The sequence below is a fragment of the Lepisma saccharinum genome, chromosome 2, assembly GCF_977018435.1.
Source record: "Lepisma saccharinum chromosome 2, izLepSacc3.1, whole genome shotgun sequence".
NCBI classification, from domain to species: Eukaryota; Metazoa; Arthropoda; class Insecta; order Zygentoma; family Lepismatidae; genus Lepisma; species Lepisma saccharinum.
In genome coordinates, this window is record NC_139230.1 from 69,808,275 (window position 1) to 69,828,972 (window position 20,698).

Consider the following 20,698-nt stretch of genomic DNA (forward strand, 5'->3'; position numbering starts at 1 on the left):
TGAGCCTAGTTGTTCGGACAACTTGATTGATTGCCAACAACATGGTGCAACGCAGACAACAATCCACATGTAGGCATTAGCATGTTGAAGCCTGCTGAATTGCCAGACCGAATATGACGTCATACCCAGGCTCAATCGTAAGATAAATGAGTTTTGCAGAATTTCTATGGCTGTTTGGGATGTTTTCCCTTTCTACCTGTTTCTGCTTCATGCCTCTAATAATGATGAATAATCCATGCTGATTGAGAGGGAAAATGCACTTGAAGTGCAGGTGTTCGTGGCCAGATTTCCAATTTTTACATAGGATTCGAACCAGTAAACGCTACAGGCAATCGAACTGCAAACCTCATTTTTCCAAGCTGGACGTTATTTGTCTTTTATCAGTATCAACGTATCATGAACGAGATTTGAAAAAAGAAATAACAAGCAAAGCAATGCGCAACAACCAGAAATAAACAAACATTTGCTTGCAAACTCTCAATCATGATATTGTTTCTTTTTAGTTCATTGTTACTGTAGGGTGCTATGAAGCCAGGAGTGCTCCGTTCGAATCCTGGGCAAGACTTGGATATGTGACTGTGTTTGTACTGTAGGCGTAATTAGCGAGGTCGTGGGGAGAAGTCTACATGTACCTGACTTACAAGGATGATATCCTACCCTGGTGGGGTTCGTTTCCAATTGACAGGTACGTAATTGACATCTACGGAAATAACTTGTACCTAAAAATGGACCAATTGGACCCTCCGAAATAAATTTTTATTTACGGATATGGACCTCACCCGGGTTCGAATCCCGCTCTGGCTTGGTTGTTTGTTAATGTCCATTCATCAATTTCATCATTTCATCACTAATCCCCATCTTCGCAAATTAGCCAAGAGGCACAAAATGCGAAGTAAAATAAACTAAATCAATCAATAAAAAAAACATCATTTACCTCACCTCATTATCATTCATTTCCATCTTCACAATTAATCTTGAGAGGTAGAAACCCAAATAGATGACATGCTAATCCAAACCATTAATCACGGCGGCGTGTGCCTCCCCGATGGCGCAGTGGTAGCGTCGTCGCCTTGTAATCAAGAGGTCCCTGGTTCGATACCCGATGGAGGCACATAGTGGTTCGGATCTCACTTTAAACTGTAGGTTCAGTTAGGATTAGCCTTTCTGTGCATAAAGTGGACTTAAACAATAATTCATTTATTCATTCATTCATCATGCCGTATTTGTGAAAGTGTTCTTGTATGCCCGGGGACTGCAGAGCGAACAGCAGTACTGTGGCATTGTAAGATGTGCGGAAAGGAGGGAATGCGAGAGGCAGGAGGCTTAGCCGGTTACGTTCGTACAGTGGGAAACTTTTCATGATTCGTGAGTAGCAGTACAGAGCGACATTGTAATTATGGCGGAAGAAACAGAAGGTGGTTCCATGAAAAGCAGGGCATCTTCCCCCACAGTATATTTTACCTCTCAGCTCAATCAACTTCCCCCATTCGTCTGCTGCTTCATGGTCTTTGAGGTGAATTGTGCAGGCGGAAAGCTCGCGCATCACGGAGCGCTTGCTGGCGTCCACAAGTGCAACTGATCTGCTCAAGCGTGTGTTATGCTAATATTTGAAGTTCTAGGTATCTGCAACTAGATAAGGGCAAACAAAATCAGAGTGTAAAAAATTGGCGTGTCAACGTTAGCACCTGTCACTCGCCGATAAGAGTCACACCTTGACCTTCAAAACTTTAGAACTAACACATTTGAACAAATCAATTCTGGCCGACTGATAATTCATTATACAGAATGTCTAAAATGTGGTCTCATAAGGAAACGTGAAAGAATGGAAATGAAGCATTTTGTTGTTGTAAGATAATGTAGTATTGATACTTACTATGTTGAATGCCGTGCTATCCCACCAGAAATGTTACGCAATATAAACTACATCTGTTTTGAGAAATTTCCACCTTATAACTTGCGAAAATTGCCTATATCTTCCAATCTTACAAGGCAGTTTGCATGCCCCTATCCATGTGTGCAAGGCTTATGAGGGACACTCATTTGAACATGTGTAGCACTCAATGACGATCCTTTCCTTGCCACTGCTCCTTGAGAATGCCGACGAGAAGGGAGAGGTCTTCAGATTTTCTTTAAGGTTTATTTCAATTGCGCTGTGCTGTGTAGAAGAATTTTTATGGCCCATCATGTTGCGACGATGAAGTAAAAGGTAATTCAGAAGCCAAAACACGCACAGAACTTAAGAGAGGTACTCCTGCGGTCGGAGAACATGCGGACTATTCGCCACCCAACTGGGATCGACCACACGAGAAGGAAGTGCGATCGTGGTTTTGCAGCGCATTTAACAAGCTGTTATGTACATACATGAGCTTTGACCGCGAGCAACAGAAGCGAGTGGAGGCAACAGCCTGTTATTGTTCTAACACTACTAATCGCAAGCACTTCTCTAATCACTAGGCGAAGCACCCGTGCTGAATTCGCCAAATTACAGGACACATTTCTCAACTAACTTTATAAGTTCACATGTAAAGCTGAGACTACAAGGCAAAGCGGGGCGGCACGAAAGAAAACTTGAACCGATATCTATCTGAATTGTTTCTTCCCATTTTACATCCGTTCGTTTTTTTTTCCTCTCCTTTCTTCCTTGCCCCATCTGAACGTCTCCAGTGCCTACTTCCTCTAAAATTTTGTCCACGGTCGTATAATTATGTTAATTAAGGGCGCCGTAATTATGGAGATATGCATCAACACACAGAAAAACGACAATGGAAATTTCAACAAGATCCCGCGGCAAGAAGTTGATTCCTTGGCACCTTGGAACCGAGAATACATATCCTTAAGAGCCTTCCTAGTAAGAAATACTGCGCACGATATAAAAATCTTCGTTCCGAGATTCTGGCATCAACAACTGAACTCTATTTTCCCATTCACTTATCGTGATTTCTGCAAATAAACACAGTATCCTCCGGAAATACAAACCGGCAGTGCCTTGCAATGGAAATTACACCTCCGTGGCGGTTTGGGTGGGAAGAAGAGAGAGCATTCATCCTTGGTGCTTTATGTTGAAGGAACTTGATTTAATCTTTTGATGCAGTGTGAGGAGAGAGTAAATAAGAGCGAGATCCCTGCAAACATTTCTGCCAAGCATCATATTCCGGATGCGCTAATGTTCTGTTGATGTGATGAAGACAGCCATTTCTTTGAAGGTAACACACATTAAAGTCAGTGAAACGATGAGAATGAGGTGATAAGATTGATCAGATTTATAATGACTGAGGTCTACCACGAACGCTCTTTGTGCGAGTATTAAAGGAACAACAATTTTGATAACACCAGAGATAAGGTGTAGCAGAGATTGAAGAAAAATTGATGAGCGGAAAGAGAAAAAGCTAAGGATGCTGTTTGAAGTACAATCAAGTGAATATAAGTAGATAAATATGTGAAATAACCTTGGCAATGATATAACTATTGTTATAAATGCATTCTTATCAGGAAAAAATCCCTAAGAAGAAAAAGATCGATTAAAAATTAATAACTACATAATAAAAATAAATTGTACTTTAAAATATCGTTCCGTTTGTGCTACAAACGTGGCATGTTTTGTTTAAACTTGTCATTAATGTCTGCACATGCAGAAAGGCTAATCGGGATTGACGCCGAGTTACATTGAACCGTTGAAATATCAAGGGCAACCAGAAAAATGTTTATGATCATTGATTACAATGCAAATTTACGTGAAAGTTTGCTATGTGAGAAAAAATGACGACAACGTTAAATGTCTGACAGTACAGCGAAAAGTTTTCCTAAGCAAATCTTCAATAACGAATATATTTCTAGCTTTAAATTCATATTGATATGTTCGTTATTCATTTTACACAGCCATTCTTTATTTATATGTTGAAGAATTTGTCGAGTAATTATTATTATTATTATTGAATACCAGCTATCAGAGCAATTCGCGCTAATGTTGTCTTGTTACTGTGCCAAATTACTGTAAAACTTACTTGCTGAATTGGAATGTCCGTTTTACAGATCATTATAAAATCTCGAAAAAAACATTTATTTTCTTGAAAATCAGTTATAATATATGAACCATACAAACACGCAGTATGACAAAACTCCTTATTATTGCCCATAACAGGAAGTTATTTTTGAAAATTTCTGCTAATGATAAGTAGAACAATTAGTATGACGACTTTGAATATATCAAACGAAGACTATTTGCTAGCAAGCTCAACTGAACAAGGATGTCATTAGATTCAATGACAATCTTCTTCCAATGTTCTCCACATAAATTCGAAATAAATAGGAGATTCAAAGTCAACATTGTTAGTTTGAACAACGGAAAATAACAATGGGATTGCGCGCTGCTGTAATCTGTTCGGAAGAGTAATGAGTTTGGCAATATACAAATGCTTGTATTTTTTTAACGTCAAGGTATATCACATGATGATGATGATGGACAAGTGATGCACATGAGAAAAATCTGATTTACTCAGAATCCGAAACAAGTATCACTGATTTTGCAGCATGTTTAACTGTTACTTCAAGGTCGCCTATTACACACATATTTGTGTGGGCGAGAGGGTCGAGAATGGAGGACGGATATTAAAAGAAATAGGTATTATGCAAGTTTTTGAGAGGGGGGAGTCTATAAATTTCAGAATTCAACACTCTGTGTGGGACATGAACATCTCGAACTACATATATGAGACAGAAATGAAATACGAAAGAAAACAAAACGTATTCGTAAGTTAGGTATTGCGGTACACTCATTAAATAATACATTAAAATTTAATTTGTTCTTTGTAGAAATGTTCAATCAATAGTATATTGTTTTACCGATAATTTCTGTCGCATGGGAAGAATGCTTGAGATTTTCACGTGATATTCCAGTTGCAAACTACTGATCTAATGGTAGGTAGTGTCAGATTATTTTCAGAACATCTGCAACTGACTGCGCGCGTCTAGTCAGCAAGCCTACCAACAATTTAGAGCGTGAGCAAGACGGACGAATATAATCTCACTCTATATGATTTCCTATCCACTGGGGTTTATTAACGCAATGTTTCCTTCCTTGCATTTCTTTCTGCACTGGCAGAGCAGAAATACACGATAAAAAACACAAATCTTGTTTGTAGTTTCCTTGTTTTGTATTGCTTTTCTGCAGGTTATCATCATTATATTCTTTGTTGTCTTAATAGGTTTACACTTAAGCCATACAGTATTCCATTTAAACAGTATTAATACAAATAATGGATTTATGCCCTATGCAGTAAGAAAACACAGAGAAAACTATTTCAAAGGAAAATGAGATGAACTACAAAAAAGTAAAGTACATTAATAGAATGTTACAAAGTAACAAGGCAAATTCAAGAAAAGCTGGGTGTTATATATATATATATATGTATATATATATATATATATATATATATATATATATATATATATATATATATATATATATTAGGCGATGGCGCAGTGGTAGCGTCGTCACCTTGTAATCAAGGGGTCTCGGGTTGGATACCCGGTGGAGGCACATGGCACAGTGGTTCGGATCCCACTTTAAACCGTAAGTTCCATTCCCGATTAGCCTTACTGTGCATAAAGTGGACTTAAAACACCATCTCAAACCAAATCAAACCAATATATATATTAAAGAAAACGGAAGCCTAAAGATCTGTGGGTATGGATATAAGTGTATATGAAAGTGATCCCGTGTAGAGGCACACAGTGGTTCGGATTCCACTTCAAACTGTAGATCCAGTCTCGATTAGCCTAACTGTGCATAAACTGGACTTTCCAATGAGTGAATATGGAATTGGTTGTTCCCAGGATGAGGACGAACATTTTAATATATATAACGATTACAATAGAGGACGATAGGATGTAGTGACAATGACAAAGGAAGACCCACGGCCAGGCCATGGTTCTAATGCAGAACCTATGATGGCGAAACCATGAGTCAGAGAGACCACAGAGGCCGCAAGAGGAAGACAAGGATTAATAAAAGTGTTTGGGTGTTAGACAAGAGCACGAAGGCAAAACGAAGCAAAAACTTCCACATGCAAACTTTCATGCAGAGTTGTTAATTTATGCACCGGAAGGAGCTTAAGAAAATCTCGCGCGAAACCGTGTTTGTCCTCGAGAATTGAAAACCCTGGAAGGAAAACATATTAAAAATTTACGACGCAGCGTCTATCTCGTCTCTCTTGGTTTGAGTGCTGATCAACTTCCAGAGAGATTTTGTCTTTCGGAAGGAGAATGCGTTTGCAATCACCGTGCACGATGAAGTGTTATGAGCTATTTTGATGTTTTTACGGATGTGTGAAAATTTTTCAGGGCGATGTCAAGGGCCATTGATTTGCACTTTCATTTCCGCCATCACTCAAAATGCTTAACCAAGATAAGATGTAGCATTCTAAAACATGCACACTATAAGATTGCATGCCAAAACTATATACACGCCTAATAACTGCTTAGATATACTGATCAGGCTTGAGCTACATATTGTGCTGAAATCAACAACACACTTTCCAATAAGTCTCCAAAATATTCATGAGGTAGATACATGTAAGCTATTTCATACAAATGACCTCAAGAGTCAAAGCTACATTTTCAAGACATCAATAATCTATATTGTGTGTTTCTACCTCGATATGTTAAAAGCTACTATGGGGATGACTGAACAGAGGAGGGAACAAGCACATGTCCCAGATAGAACTCGAACCCACAATCCTTATCGGTGAGATCATGAGTCGATCATTGAAGCTAAACAGACTGCTGCAATAACACGAATTAACACATTATTTTTAATAACGAATAAGCAAAAGAAGTCAATTTCTAGTGAAATGTTAACAGAGTTGGCTGTAGTGGAAGATTAAATAATGAACGTGAGATTAAAAAGAAAAGAAAAAAGAAGGACCCCGCCACCCGAATGGAAGTCGGAGAATGGTGCTGATCACAACAACCCCCCTCGCCCAATGGCCGAATTAAAGGATATGTGGCCTATACGCCTTCACGGCATGGTGCAATACAAGGCGATAACCTGGTTTCCTGACACGTTTATTATTCACCTTTAGTTTTACTAACAGTGTCACCTTACTCAAAAACAGATTTCATCCTATTTTTATATTTCAGGATGAGGAATTATGAGGACACTTTTCATTTAGCATAGCAATGCGATTACTACATAAAAGCAAGAATTTTGCAGCTTTTATGGCTACTCATGTGTGTTGATTACAACGAAAATTCTCAAAGCAAACAAGAGTGATATTTTTTCTCTCATCGATCTTTCAGTCATATGGGAAATTAAAAATGGCAAGGCTTTATGTTTTCCAGGAACAAGACTAAACAAAAAACGGCAACAAAAAAAAAAAACTTTGGACATTACACAAAGGAACAAAGGGACTCAACTTGATGGATAATATCGTACAACGCTAATATTTCGCTCAAGACCGTTAATAGCAAGTATCTAATAATAAATTATTGGTTCAGAACTGGATGGTGCGCTCAAGTGGAAAACACTTCACGCAGCAACTGAAGGGAAGCGGGCAACTCAGAGGAAATACGGATCAACGCAATGCGGGTAGTCGTTGCCCTATCTATTTTACATCCAGTTTCAATTTTGCGAACTTTAAAATTCCTCAAATGAAGGTAAAATGTGCTTCTTCAACAGAGAATCATTACTATCTATGCAGGAAGAAATCATAACAGAACTTGCATATTAAAGTACACTGAACCAAATTCTCCCCTACTCATTTCAACTTATTACCTGGGTAATCGGTTTTTCCATACAAACCCAGCTTCACTTACTTAACTGAATTGATAATGCTAATATGTATGCAATACTTTGGTAAAACTGTCTTGTTGGCAATGTCTGTGTTTGAGTAACGAGGTTGGAGGTTCACATTATGCAAAGTTGGACGCATTTACAATGTTAAAACCGCATAAACGAAAATTGCTAAATGCATGTACGAAGATCCTGCAAATTAAAAGGTATTGCTCTAACATGAAACTTGATTGCACATTTCCATTTGTCCAGTAATGCGTAAATTTCTGATGTATGCACATACAAGGTGGCGCAAAAGTCATCACCTGATTTTCTTAGCCTATAGCTTGGGTTTTAAATTAAACAAAGTAGTTTTTTTGTGTTAAACTTTTATTGATACTTGTAAGTTTTATGTCCTCAATTTTTAAAGATAACATCCAATAAATGACCACCATTCGAATTGAAGCAAATTTGGGCTCTATTTATTGCGTTTTCCATGGTGTTGGAAATCTGCGGGGAAATGTTTTCAATTTCATGCTGAATATTGTCCTTTAGTTGCTGCAACGTCTCTGGCTTATTCACGTAAACTAATGACTTCAAATATCCCCAAATCGGGGGACCTGGGCTGCCATGGCAAATCACCAAAACGTGATATTACTCTGCCTGGAAAAGTGTCACGCAAAATTGTCACAATTTTTCCACGTTATTGTGGGGTATACTTATTCGTTTTCGCACACAATAAATTTCGTGAGTATCTTCTATTTAACTGACAAAACACTACTGATATAAACAACAAGATGTCAAAATAAAGTTCAGTTCAAATAGGATGATAACTTTTGCGCCACCCTTTATATTACCACTTCATTTAAAAAAAAATATTATTTACTTACCGGAAGTAAGGAAGCTGACTTTATCCAGCATAGTGGCTTGAAAGAACCCTTGTGAGTTGTATCTTGAAAGCTGTGGAAGTTATTTTCCCAGTCATAAGTTAGTAATCTAGTTTCCAGTGTCATGTTCCTTATATCTTGTGGAGACTTGATTCGAACTGGATTTGAACCTCTGAAAGTAAAACAGTAAGAGTTATAGTACTAATGTCAAGATATGAAGTCAAGTAAAAGATGAATAGAAACTACTGTATAAAAAATACATGTTTACATATTATCGAAACGTTCATATTACAACATTTACAAAATCTTCAATTCAACAACTATTAGATAAAATTATACTTAAGGGTAATACTTTTATATAATACACATACGGCATCAATATACTGAAAGCGCACTTCAAAAATCAAGAGATATTGCAACATGAACAAAATTTATTGAATTGAAATGAGTTTACTTTTTTGCTGGGCAAGGTTCAGCTGTTGCTGGTCTATTAAACACGCATAGTGTGTTTTACATACAGTGACATGCTATCGGAGAAATCACTTAACTTGACTCACTGACACTTTTATGTAGCCTAATAATAATTACAAATATTGACCCTTCCCCATACGAAATATTTGTTTGGCAGGAAGAAAACATGACATTAGTTCTAGAATTTTCTTTTAGTGGCATACTCCGTTTCCAGTTCTTATTTATTCCACATTTTCTATCACATTAATTGATTGCAATCATTCAACAAGTTAGCAAAATAAAACTGGGACAAATCCTATTTGGCGTAAGAAATAAATCAGGAAACTGCACAAATAATACAGAAAGTCTGTCAACTTGCGCTACGCCCTTTATCGAACGTTGAAACGATGACAAATTTCCAACAATCAATTCGAACAATACACCGAACCTCGGCACAATGTTGAAGTTTTCAGTTTCAAACTCTCCGAAGATCCCATTTGGATGATGGACTGTTCCTAATCAAGAAGTGACTTCTCTGACTGATGAATCTTGCAATTGAACAAGCTCAAGTAATTGTTCTGTGTTCCATACCAACCAGGGCTACTCAAATTGGAATACTCCACCAGTAAAACTATCGAACAATGAGTCATTTCCGTTACAATTTACTTCGATCTTCTAAATTGAATGATGTTTCAGAATTTCCAACAAATGTATTGTAACTGTAAATTAAGACTCTTACATGATCAATATCATAAGAGATAACATTGGATCTATTATTTGAATTGAAACTAAGTAATAGGTGCTAATAATAAGCTACAACCTTCATTAAATTCATCTTCAATATACAAGCTATCTTGCGGATATATATATATATATATATATATATATATATAATGAAATTGTGAATACATTTGTATTTTACTTTATTTACTTCCCTTTGCTTCCACTTTTGGATAATCGCGAAAATAAGGATGAGTGACGATTAGATGAAATTGATGAAGGAACAATCACAAGGAACGCTCATCCTCAGTCCGGGACTCGGACCCGTGAACTTAGGTGATGAGATCAAAAGTCAACCACTTAACGCGCTCGGTAAAAATTATAAATAAGAACGTAATGTCTAATAGTCAATATAAGTATTCAAAGCACATTGACGGTCAACAATTAATAATTCAGGATTATCAATCATGCAGGAAAAAATCCCATCTCTTCAGAAAATATACCTAGGTAGAAGAAAAAGTACAGCATTTAGAACTAAGCATTTGGGGGGAAATATTAAACTTTGAACTTTTTATGAACAATTCCAGAGGAAACAACCAGGGGACAGAGAGACTCGTGTACAATGGAATGTGCAAAGCCAGTTTAAAAACCAGTAGACCACAACAAATAAAGCTTGATACTCGGGCTCAGGAAACAGGCTTCAGTGAACTGAATGATGCTAACGCACCGATAATTCAAAGACCGACAAGCACCTGTGACGTGGCATATTACATGAGTCGCTACCTGTATCTCCAGGGGCGGCACTCCGTGCCAAATCCCGTTCTTTGAAAGAGTGCACACGAACAAACGCGACATCAACGACTGTCGTTTTAGTATATAGGTATTGAGGAAAGAAAGACTATGCTAATAGTTGGAATCACTGCAATTGTCCCCATAACACGCAATACTATTTACACGTTTTCTCTGATACATAAGGGCCAATATTGTGGCGACAGTGCAAATCGACAATCCAATGGTAAAGTTTACTGAGCAATGAAATTCCTCAAAACCGGCAGACAGACCAATAAGAGCGATGAAAGTCGTTTATCTTTCTTTCTGTCCCCCTTTCCCCAGAGATCGAGATAAATCAATTAAAAGACAGTAGGGGTGATGGTTTACCGAATCTGTGCACTGCAGGGAGCCCGATGTTAAATCCAATTGAGTCGAATGATGATGAATGAACGAATGGGAAAAACAATGAAATCGAACGGAACGCGAGAACTCGTTTATCAGCGACTCAACTCACACGATGTCTGCCTTTCGCATAAGCCAGTGGATTAAACAGCCATCGTCCCCAAGATCTATTGCCGAAAATAGTCTGCTTCATAGAAGTCTCTGTCACTACCCTACCAGCTTCTTGCCGTTTGTTGGGAGTAACGTGATCAGCAGGTCAGCTCCCTTCAACACTTTATAGAACAGTGCGTGCTGCAGTTTCAAATTCAAGTAATTTCCTTATTGTCCTTACGTTGTTGGAGCAATATACGGATCCAATGCTTCCATAGTGCATTGTCCTATTCACACTACTGATTCGTTTGTGATTTTTGTTATTTAGCGCCGATTTTCCGCCACTTTTAGTTAATCGCGACAATTACATGAAATTGATCACGGGACACTCACGAAGAACATCCACGACCATGCCGGGATTCGAACCCATGACCTCTGGAGTCGAACCACTCCACCACGGAGGTCGGCTACTGGTTCGTTTTATTATACTGGAAAAGCTCTTAAATTTCTTTCGTCTATTCTTTAGCCGACCTCCGTGGCAGAGTGGTTAGCATAGCGAGCTACGACGCCAGGGGTCCCGGGTTTGGAATCCCGGCCTGGGCATGAGCGTTCTTTGTGAATGTCCCTGCAACAATTTCATCATATCATCACTCATCCTCGTCTTTGCGATTAGCCAAAAAGTGGCAGAAAAGCGAAGTAAAATAAACCAAATCAATCAATCTATCTATCGTTTAGAGTAGCTCCAATCTTCACCGATACAAATAAACTACAAATTACAAAGCACACAATATCTTGAAGAGAGAGATAGACGAGGGGGGCAGGAGGAGAGAAGGTTTATAACGTCGAAAAAAACATTAAACAATTAATCGTGCATCTGTCGGGTATTGACTCATTGCACGCCATTTGGCTATCATGTTCTTTTGTTTTTTTCAATATTTCATTTGTTAGGAAGTTCGATTTAGGAAATAATTAAACATTTCCAACAAAGAGAGTAGCAGAATACTCAGAAGTTATTTCTGTTTTCGGTAGAAGTCATTTAATTTATTGGGCGTTCAATCATTCGCATTGACGAATGATCTGAAATCTTGCTGAATAAGTCCTCTGCTGTAGGTATCTTCCATTCCTCTATATGAAGCTTGTAATTTATCCGAATTGAAAACCAGAACATCACAGTGCCTTGTTAACAAGAATTATATATATATATTATAAGAATTCAGGATTTAGCAAGGCAATCAGTACTATGGATTTTCGATTGCACAGACTCCAGTACACAGAGATTCCTACATTAATGATTTTTGAACATTTTTCTAGAGAAAGTGTTTAAAGTTACCATGTGACAGAAACTGCTTGAAGTAAGCAGAGAATAACTCCAAAAGTCATTACAATGCTCTAGTAAGTGGATGAATGGGATTAACTTCCTATAGTAACTCCATATTTAAGAACATAAAATATACCTTTCATCTTCATTAAAATTAACGTCCCATTACTTCATCTTGTGTAAGGGTACGTCAATGGTCTCAAATTAAACTTTTGCGAAATATTTTAGAGGGTGTTAGGGAGGTGTGTGGATAATTTCTACCCTAAATCACGAAAGGTTTGAAAACATTTTAAAATTGTTGCCCGCACGAACAACGTGCACTTACATTTCAACAATATATCTCTCTGTGTGTGACGGTTAGTGGGAGCTCCAAAACATTCGGTGTTGACCCAGTATCATAGGGGAGGACTCCGATCCCTAAAGCCAGAAAACAGAGGCGATGGGACTCGACGGACTCTCCACGCATCACCCAACGAGAAGCTGATTGGCATTATTTAATTAAACATTGCAAATGTTTTGTCAATTCTGAAAAATGCATGGTCTACGTCAGATTGAGGGTTAAGTAAATTTAAAATAAATATATATATATAACCACGTATTTAGAGCATAAATCTAAACATACATAAATTTGCATTGTGTATGTGCGCTTAATACAAATAAGCATTATCTCTTTCCAGAAACTAAACTTCGTGCGTATTTTTAATTGACAGAACCATCAACCTATTTCCACACATGCACCTAATTCATTCCAAACGTGTCTTCTTTCTCCAGTTTCATGTTGAATTTCACACTGTTCTTGTTTATAACATTTTTCCGCTTCTAGTGGAAGCAGAATATTTACAAACCTGGTCTCGGCCCACGTTGTTTTAGCCGTGGTGGAAAAACGCAGTAACCCGTCTATTACATGCACATCCACATGGGACTTGGACTTCTGCAGTTAAATTAACGTTTAATTTGCCTCCGCTCGAATTCACCACACAGCACAGTGTTTACACAAGACTTAGTCTACCTGGGTGTGTACCCAAAAACTACCAAGTCACATAAAAGTAAAGTCAGACGAAGTCACTGTTTAAATCCAGAAATTCTTCCAAAACTACACGTAACTCTATAGCAGGTCAGCGTGTTTGAAAGAAGGAAACTCTCAAGAGGTTTGGCTTGGAAGATTTACTGTAACGCGTGGATATTCTGGAAGTTTAAAGAGAAAAAGAAGTAAAAAAAAAAATCGCCGAAAGAAATAAATCTATCTCATAAAATTGAAAGAGGTACATATTATTATACTAGTTTTAGTTTCTATATTAAAATATACGTAAAGGAGGGTGACGTAGGTGTTATTGCACATGCAGCTGCGACACAATCGTTTCGAAAAAAGTGAAAACACCCTCGCTTATTTTGTGAGCCGTATGCTTTGGCTTCAATTTCACCGCAAAATTCCTACTTTTACATTGAAAAGTTCACTAGAACACGCTAACAATTCACTAACTACCACCAACGTAGCACCCAAAGCAAAATAGAAGTTGAATAATACGAACCTGCTCTTTACTCTAATAAGGACCCATTCTAGTTAATGATTTAAAATTACCCTAACACGTTATCCGCATTTACCATCAATAATACAATGCAGGCATACACATTTCGATTGCTGCAGGAAAAATACGACGAAGAACAAGATGCTCTCCATTTAGTTCATTCAGTCCTATTTTGTCCTTCATCACCACATAAGCCATTTACGTCGATTAATAACTAAACTATTGTTATCCCATGAAAGAAAAATAACCATGCAATACTGGAATTGAGAGAATGCGTAGTAGTATAAGCTCAAAACAACAAAGGCCTTCCCGGTGGCGCAGTGGTAGCGTCATCGCCGTGTAATAAAGGGGTTACGGGTTTGATACCCAGTGGAGGCACTTAGTGGTTTGGATCTCACTTTAAACTGTAGGTCCAGTCCCAATGAGCATTACTGTGCATAAAGTGGACTTAAAACACCAACTCAATCAATCAATCAAAACAATAAAAATGTCTCTTGCACGTGAAGCCTCCATGTTGTTTTCTTTAAATTAATGGAAACATACTAACAGTCTTTCTTCCGAAAATTTGAATTCCATTACTGTCTCTGCAGATTCTGGTGGACTTTGGTCACCTCTTCCAGTCCTCTCCATCGGTTCGTAGATATCCATTCCCAATTCTCTACTTTCATTATTTGAACGTCAGTGGTCACTTACTGGATTTTACTCAACACATTTTAAATAACTATTCGAACCATCTCATAGCCCGTGATTTTATACTTCAAACAATATCTACTTTATGATGTTAGTTTATAGTTGTTCTAAAGCGTGAGATTATCTTATATCGCCTTTGTACGTGTATGTTCTATTTTGGATACAGGCACATAGAAAGTTAGTGACTCAATTAGAAAAGCATTGAAAACTGATAAGTCTCTGGCATTTTTCCTCCACTTCTTTCTCGTTTGCACATGCTTTCTACTCTTTTTACATATAAAAGTTGTTTGGCGTTGATTCTTTTCACGCCAAGCTTCGAAGTCACTCTTCCATGATATAAGAGTTCACTTAGTCTCATTACAAGATCTTATCCTTTAACCACGATAATACGAAATATGAAGAAAAAAAATCAGGGGGCGCATAAAACACGCATCTTCTCGCTTCGATGATACAAATGCTGTCGGCAAATTTACCGGACCACAGTTGGAAATTGTAGGCGACATTGTCACCCATACACATGTTAGCCTTCATGTGGATGCACGTTTACTGTTTCACCAAGCATAGAAAACATCTAGATGCTAATTTAAAGAGAACGAGGGGTGGATGATATGAATACTGATTAAAGGTACAAAGAGCAGTTGTCTTCAGCAAAAGGATGATATGTAAAGTACACGTAATTAAGTGTTCTTTTTCTACCCATTACCGTGTACACAAACATGCGGAAGTTCCTGGCTCTGTCAGATGTTAGTCCGTGAGGAGTTAGTCCACAAGTTAAACTATATTAAGGTTGATCATCTATCAAAATTGCAAATGTGAAAACCCATGGGCCGCGAGTGGCTGGGCAGAGAGGGGAACCCTCGAACTGCGAAATGCTATTCAGGAACATATTAACAGCACAGTCAGAGGAGTCAAAGTAGTAACCAACATGCACACTCAGGAGGAAACCAGGCTTTCTCGAACCTAACGTGCTCTCTGGTGTAAAGGCATTTTAGACTTACAAATGCAATGGAAACAATGGCTGCATACCCTTTCTTCTCTTGATTGCGTTAAGTATAATTTCAATGAATCAAACTACTTTTGGAGAGGTAAGGAGGAAATCCCTGTCGAAACAGTTTGTTGAAACATTTTATCAACAAGGGGAATAAAATATACTAAACACCTGTGATTAGCTTTCTGGTAATGCAATTATTCACCCGATTTCCTCCCAGTCAATGCCACCCGAGACACACACACACACACACACACACAGAGAGAGAGAGAGAGAGAGAGAGAGAATTTAATAACAATTTCTGTGGTTATGTTTTCTATACATAAAATGGTTGTTCTCAATCCTCTAGTAATATCCTATTCTATTTGAATTGCTACTCCAATTTGCTACCTGTGTGTGTGGCATATTATATTCTTCAGTATTCAAGTGCAGATCTTTCTTGATAGTTTGTATTTAATGAAACTATTTTGTACTCCAAACATCTTTGGTTGGTTTTAAACGGTGATACAAGTTGTTCAAATTCCATGTTAATATGCAACTTATCATCAATTAATTTCTATGCTTACAGAGGGATTTAAATTGTTTTTACTTTCTATTATGACCGTTAATACATGAATATATACGTAGGTATATATATAATCAGTATTACATACAAAAGAAAACCTACGAATTTTCTCCCTACTTCCCTATTAATAGAAATATTTCACGAGTGGAAAGTAAGGTGGAACATATGTATATACAAACGGTGGCCATATGTAGTAATTTTCTGTCCTTCAGGAACATATCCGATTGAGGACCATAACTCTCTTGGCACGATCTAACCATGATCGCCGCAATTACCGTCCCAACTATAGATCTTCATTTGAAAGGTCAGTTGAAACCCCATCATTACGCAAGCGCATAATGGACAGTCGGAAAATCAAATGGAAATATAAATCAGCCATTGACTGTCTTTTCCGGTCGAAATAATGCTCTTTGTTCTGTCGGGCATTGGTTCCAAAGCAATGCATTGTGGTCGGTTAGATGGTCGTACCCGGAGATCAATGCAACTGTGGCTAATTAGTGCAACCGAACGAGAGAGAGAGGTTTGATTATCAACAAAAGGACGAAGTTAGGGAGACAGTTTGATTTCATTTCAACAATTGTGAGTTTTGTGAACGGTATTTACAAACCTTCACGAGACACTCCCGGCACTCTTACAATATGCACATCAAACTTGAGTTGTACATTCGCAATTCCCGCTACGGAGGGCTGGATATGATGGAATTGGCACTCTGCTGTCAAATTAAGAAAGCAGGCGTTGGGGGGTGATCACGAACAGTGTAGACATTATCCCTAATTCTGCAGTGTTTCTACAGAACTATCTTCCACTCAGGTAGATTTCAGACAAAAGAGACGAGTGACGAGTGAAACTTGCCACGTGGGAATCTGATTTGTTAGTTAGCGTCGCTTTTTGCAAATTTTGGCTAATCGCGACGTTGAGGATGAGTGATGATAAAATTGATTAAGGAAAATTAACAAAGGACACCCATGTCGAGGTCGGGATTCGAACCCGGGATCTTTGGCGTCGTAGCGTGCTGTGCTAACCACTCCGAAACGGAGGTCGACATTTGTCACTTCGGAAAGGATTTTCAAAAATTAATTCAACCTTTGGCAGTGGAGCGACGTAACACATAGCATGTGTTGTCTTGGACTGTTGGTAGACCATGCACAGTGAATGTTTATTGGAAGGATGCCTTTTCCGGTGTGTGCAGTCTGTTGTTCTGTCACTTGTTGCATGTCACTTTGATCTGAAAGCTCCTCCAGTTCAAGTGTGGTGTACTCAATACCAAATATACATTCATGTTTCAGAAGAATAATCAGAAACGATTAAAAAAAAAATAGTCTTCAATATTAGCACCACAGGATAGTACTACAGTTGGTCAAAGTCAACAATATGGAAAAACTGCCGGCCCCCGTGGCGGAGTGGTTAGCACATCGCGCTACGACGCCAAGTGTCCCGGGTTCGAATTCCGGCCTGGGATTCGAGTATTTGTGAGTGTCCAATCATCAATTTCATCATGTCATCACTCATCCCCATCTTCGCAAATTAGCCAAAAGTGGCACAAAAAACGAATTAAAATAAAGCAAATCAATCAATAAGGAAAAACTTAACGATGCTTAAAGAATTATACTACGTCCAGCAAAGTCATATGAGATGTTGTAAAGGTTTCTAAATGCATAGCATAGCGAAGTGTATTGTTCATACTGACTATTCTGTTTCCAAGCGTGAGTGAACAATAGACACCGAATGCTCAAAAATATTACGGAAACACAATGCAATGGATAGGGAGTAATGCAGGATTGTGAATGTTAATAATCTCTAATGATCTTAATTATCTCTAAGAAAATATAAAGTTGCCTTTCTCTGATTAATGCAACAACAACGCTGACAGGATGTAAATTTACTGGAAGTACCCATTAGGGGCAGGCAGATATTCAAAATCTATACATTTTCCTTTGTACAATATGTTCATGATATAGTACAAGTGTAAGCGTTTTTTTAGTTGTACGGAAGAAGTGGACTTCAGGTCAAAAAAAGACAACATTTGTTTGAAAGTATCACATAATAAACAAATTTGTATTAGACATTGGTTGATGTCATGCCATTCAAAATGACTGTGTCTGTGCTACAAATAGGGGATTTAATGAATGTATTTAGGTAGCTAAGTAATAAAACGAGCAGTTTATTTGGAGGAAAAACTCCTGCAAAATTGTTTTTGCCACTTTGAAAGTTTGCAAGGAGGAAAATACACGCAAAAAAGTTTAATGTTTCATTATAACAGAGACATGCCTTATCTCTCAGTTTTGAAGTAAAGCTAATTAGAAAATTCTTCTCCTAGCCTGACCTACATTCGATGCATATCTTGAGAAATAATGACTTTGTTCAGCTTAAGCTAATTGAAAATTTCCTTGTAAGCACATACAAACTATTTGCCGATGTTGATTTTCTTACAAACTCACCTTTCAGATGTTACAATAGAAACAGTAGATATGTTATTTTGAAATAATTGCTCCTTAGCACAAGGTGTCAAGAAAAAAAATAAGACTTCACGTTATGCTTGCCAGATAATGTGAAGAGAGATGTAGGTTTGGCCAAAAAAATCATTTAAAAGATAAATAAAAGTATACCATGATCATTTCAGCGATTATCTCACTACCTACTATTCAACCACAAAGGAAAACCAGTGCTGATTTGTGGATTCTCTTTTGAATTTAAGTTTGCTTCAATTCTGCTATTCCTCTATTTCTGATTATGCACTCCGCATAAATATACATTATGTAATTATAAAAGCTATTTGTTTCTTTTAACAAGTTAAGACTTCGAGCACTTGCAATATCATAATTCTTTCCCAATGCAGGAACGGGGGTTATTAATTTTGCTTGGATCTGTTGAAAAAGGGCTACCTATTCATTGCAGCTTACGTACTACAAGCAGAAAACAAAAGCGGGAAAGGTTCGAGATTGATCTTTTAATATAGGGAATTTGTGTGAGCATAAATTGTGACTAAACCAACACAATCGGAGCGTTTTATTAAAAACGTTCTCGAAAATTGTGACGGAGCCAATCCCAGTTAATATTAAATCACCTCGCGAGCGGGACTAAAGTAAGCCAGCCGCGGGGACTATTTGGCTCGTAAGTCAGCCGCCATGATCCGAGTCTTTCGGATGACAGGTTCTAATACTGAGAGCCGAGTCGTTCCAATTCTCTCAGAGCGGCCTGATTGTGTCGGTTGTACTCGGTTTGAAAGAGGGGAAAAGGCACGGCGGGTGCAAATGGAATACTTGCTGACGCGTGAAGTTCCAGCGAATGTAATGGCGGCATTCATTTGTCACTTTAAGATGCGAACTGTTTCAACATGGCGGTTCAGAGTAAGTGCTCGAAGGGCAATGAGTAACCTGAGAAGATTTCATCCTGGAGGATGGAGGTGACCGCTTGTGGCGGTGCGGTTTTGTGGGGCGCTAATTCTTTTCATGCCTCTCCTGTAGTCCACTAGTTGAAAATGCAATGATGGCATTTTTTCCAACTTGCGGATTGGATTGGATTGATTTGGTGTTTTAAGTCCACTTTATGCACAGTAAGGCTAATCGGGACTGGACCTACAGTTTAAAGTGGGATCCGAACCACTATGTGCCTCCGCCGGGTATCGAAACCGGGACCCCTTGATTACAAGGCGATAACACTACCACTGCGCCATCGGGGAGGCCTCTCCAACTTGCGGGCTGGAAGCAACAAATCAGCGATGTTCGGTTTTTGTTCGGCTGGCATCGTTCTCTTTCGTGTCCCAAGGTGCCGAACGCAGCACGCGGCACCAAACAAGAGAGACACTTATGAGCGGGGGTAGGGTGGTAGGGGTGGAAGGATCCTGATCCACTGGACTTCTCTTTCCCGGTCAAACAGAGCACAGGGAGGATTAAGCTTGGCAAAGTTGCTACAAGACAGTCGATTTTCTTCCTGCAACGTTTACTTCGCAACTGAAATTGTTACCAACACTAGGGCATACAGGCTTCAATACGATTGGCAAATAGAAATTGTTCCCAAGGTCATTCGCCAGTTGGACTGCCCATCAACTCAAACTGAAGTTCAGTATGGACCAGCCATTGTGAGTGTAGAAATAGACATAGTTTATTGGCAAGTGAAAGTAAAAATGGGATTAAAGAGATTAAACAAAGTAAGCTCCAAAAGAGAAAGTTGGGAGGAGTGAGATGTGTAGATTCGTCCTTGAGTGTGCGAGATTTAGGTGCGACTACTCATAAACTATAGACCAGGGTTGTTAAAACTCCAGGAATTTTAAATACATTCAATTCCGGTCCAGTAGAGAAAATCAACAAGCGTAAATGGGTTCTGGACCGTAAGGTATTTCAATTCGGTCCAGGAACCTTTTTTCCAGATCAATTTAAATACGGTCCAGGGACCTTTTTTCTGAATGAATTTAAATACTGTCCAGGAACCTTTTTTCTGAATTAATTTAAATACGGTCCAGAAACCTTTTTTTTTCGGATTAATTTAAATACGGCCCAGGAACCTTTTCTCCGAACCAATTTAAA

General features: G+C 38.4%; 1 protein-coding gene across 1 annotated transcript in view; it reads right to left on the reverse strand.

Moving 5' to 3' along the window:
* olf413 (DBH like monooxygenase olf413) overlaps positions 1-20,698 on the reverse strand; it is a 540,455-nt gene that overhangs the window by 40,249 nt on the left and 479,508 nt on the right. The window contains exon 9 of the mRNA XM_083117445.1: positions 8,659-8,827. Within this exon, the coding sequence (XP_082973571.1) occupies positions 8,659-8,827 (169 nt within the window). The remainder of the gene's footprint in view (positions 1-8,658; positions 8,828-20,698) is intronic.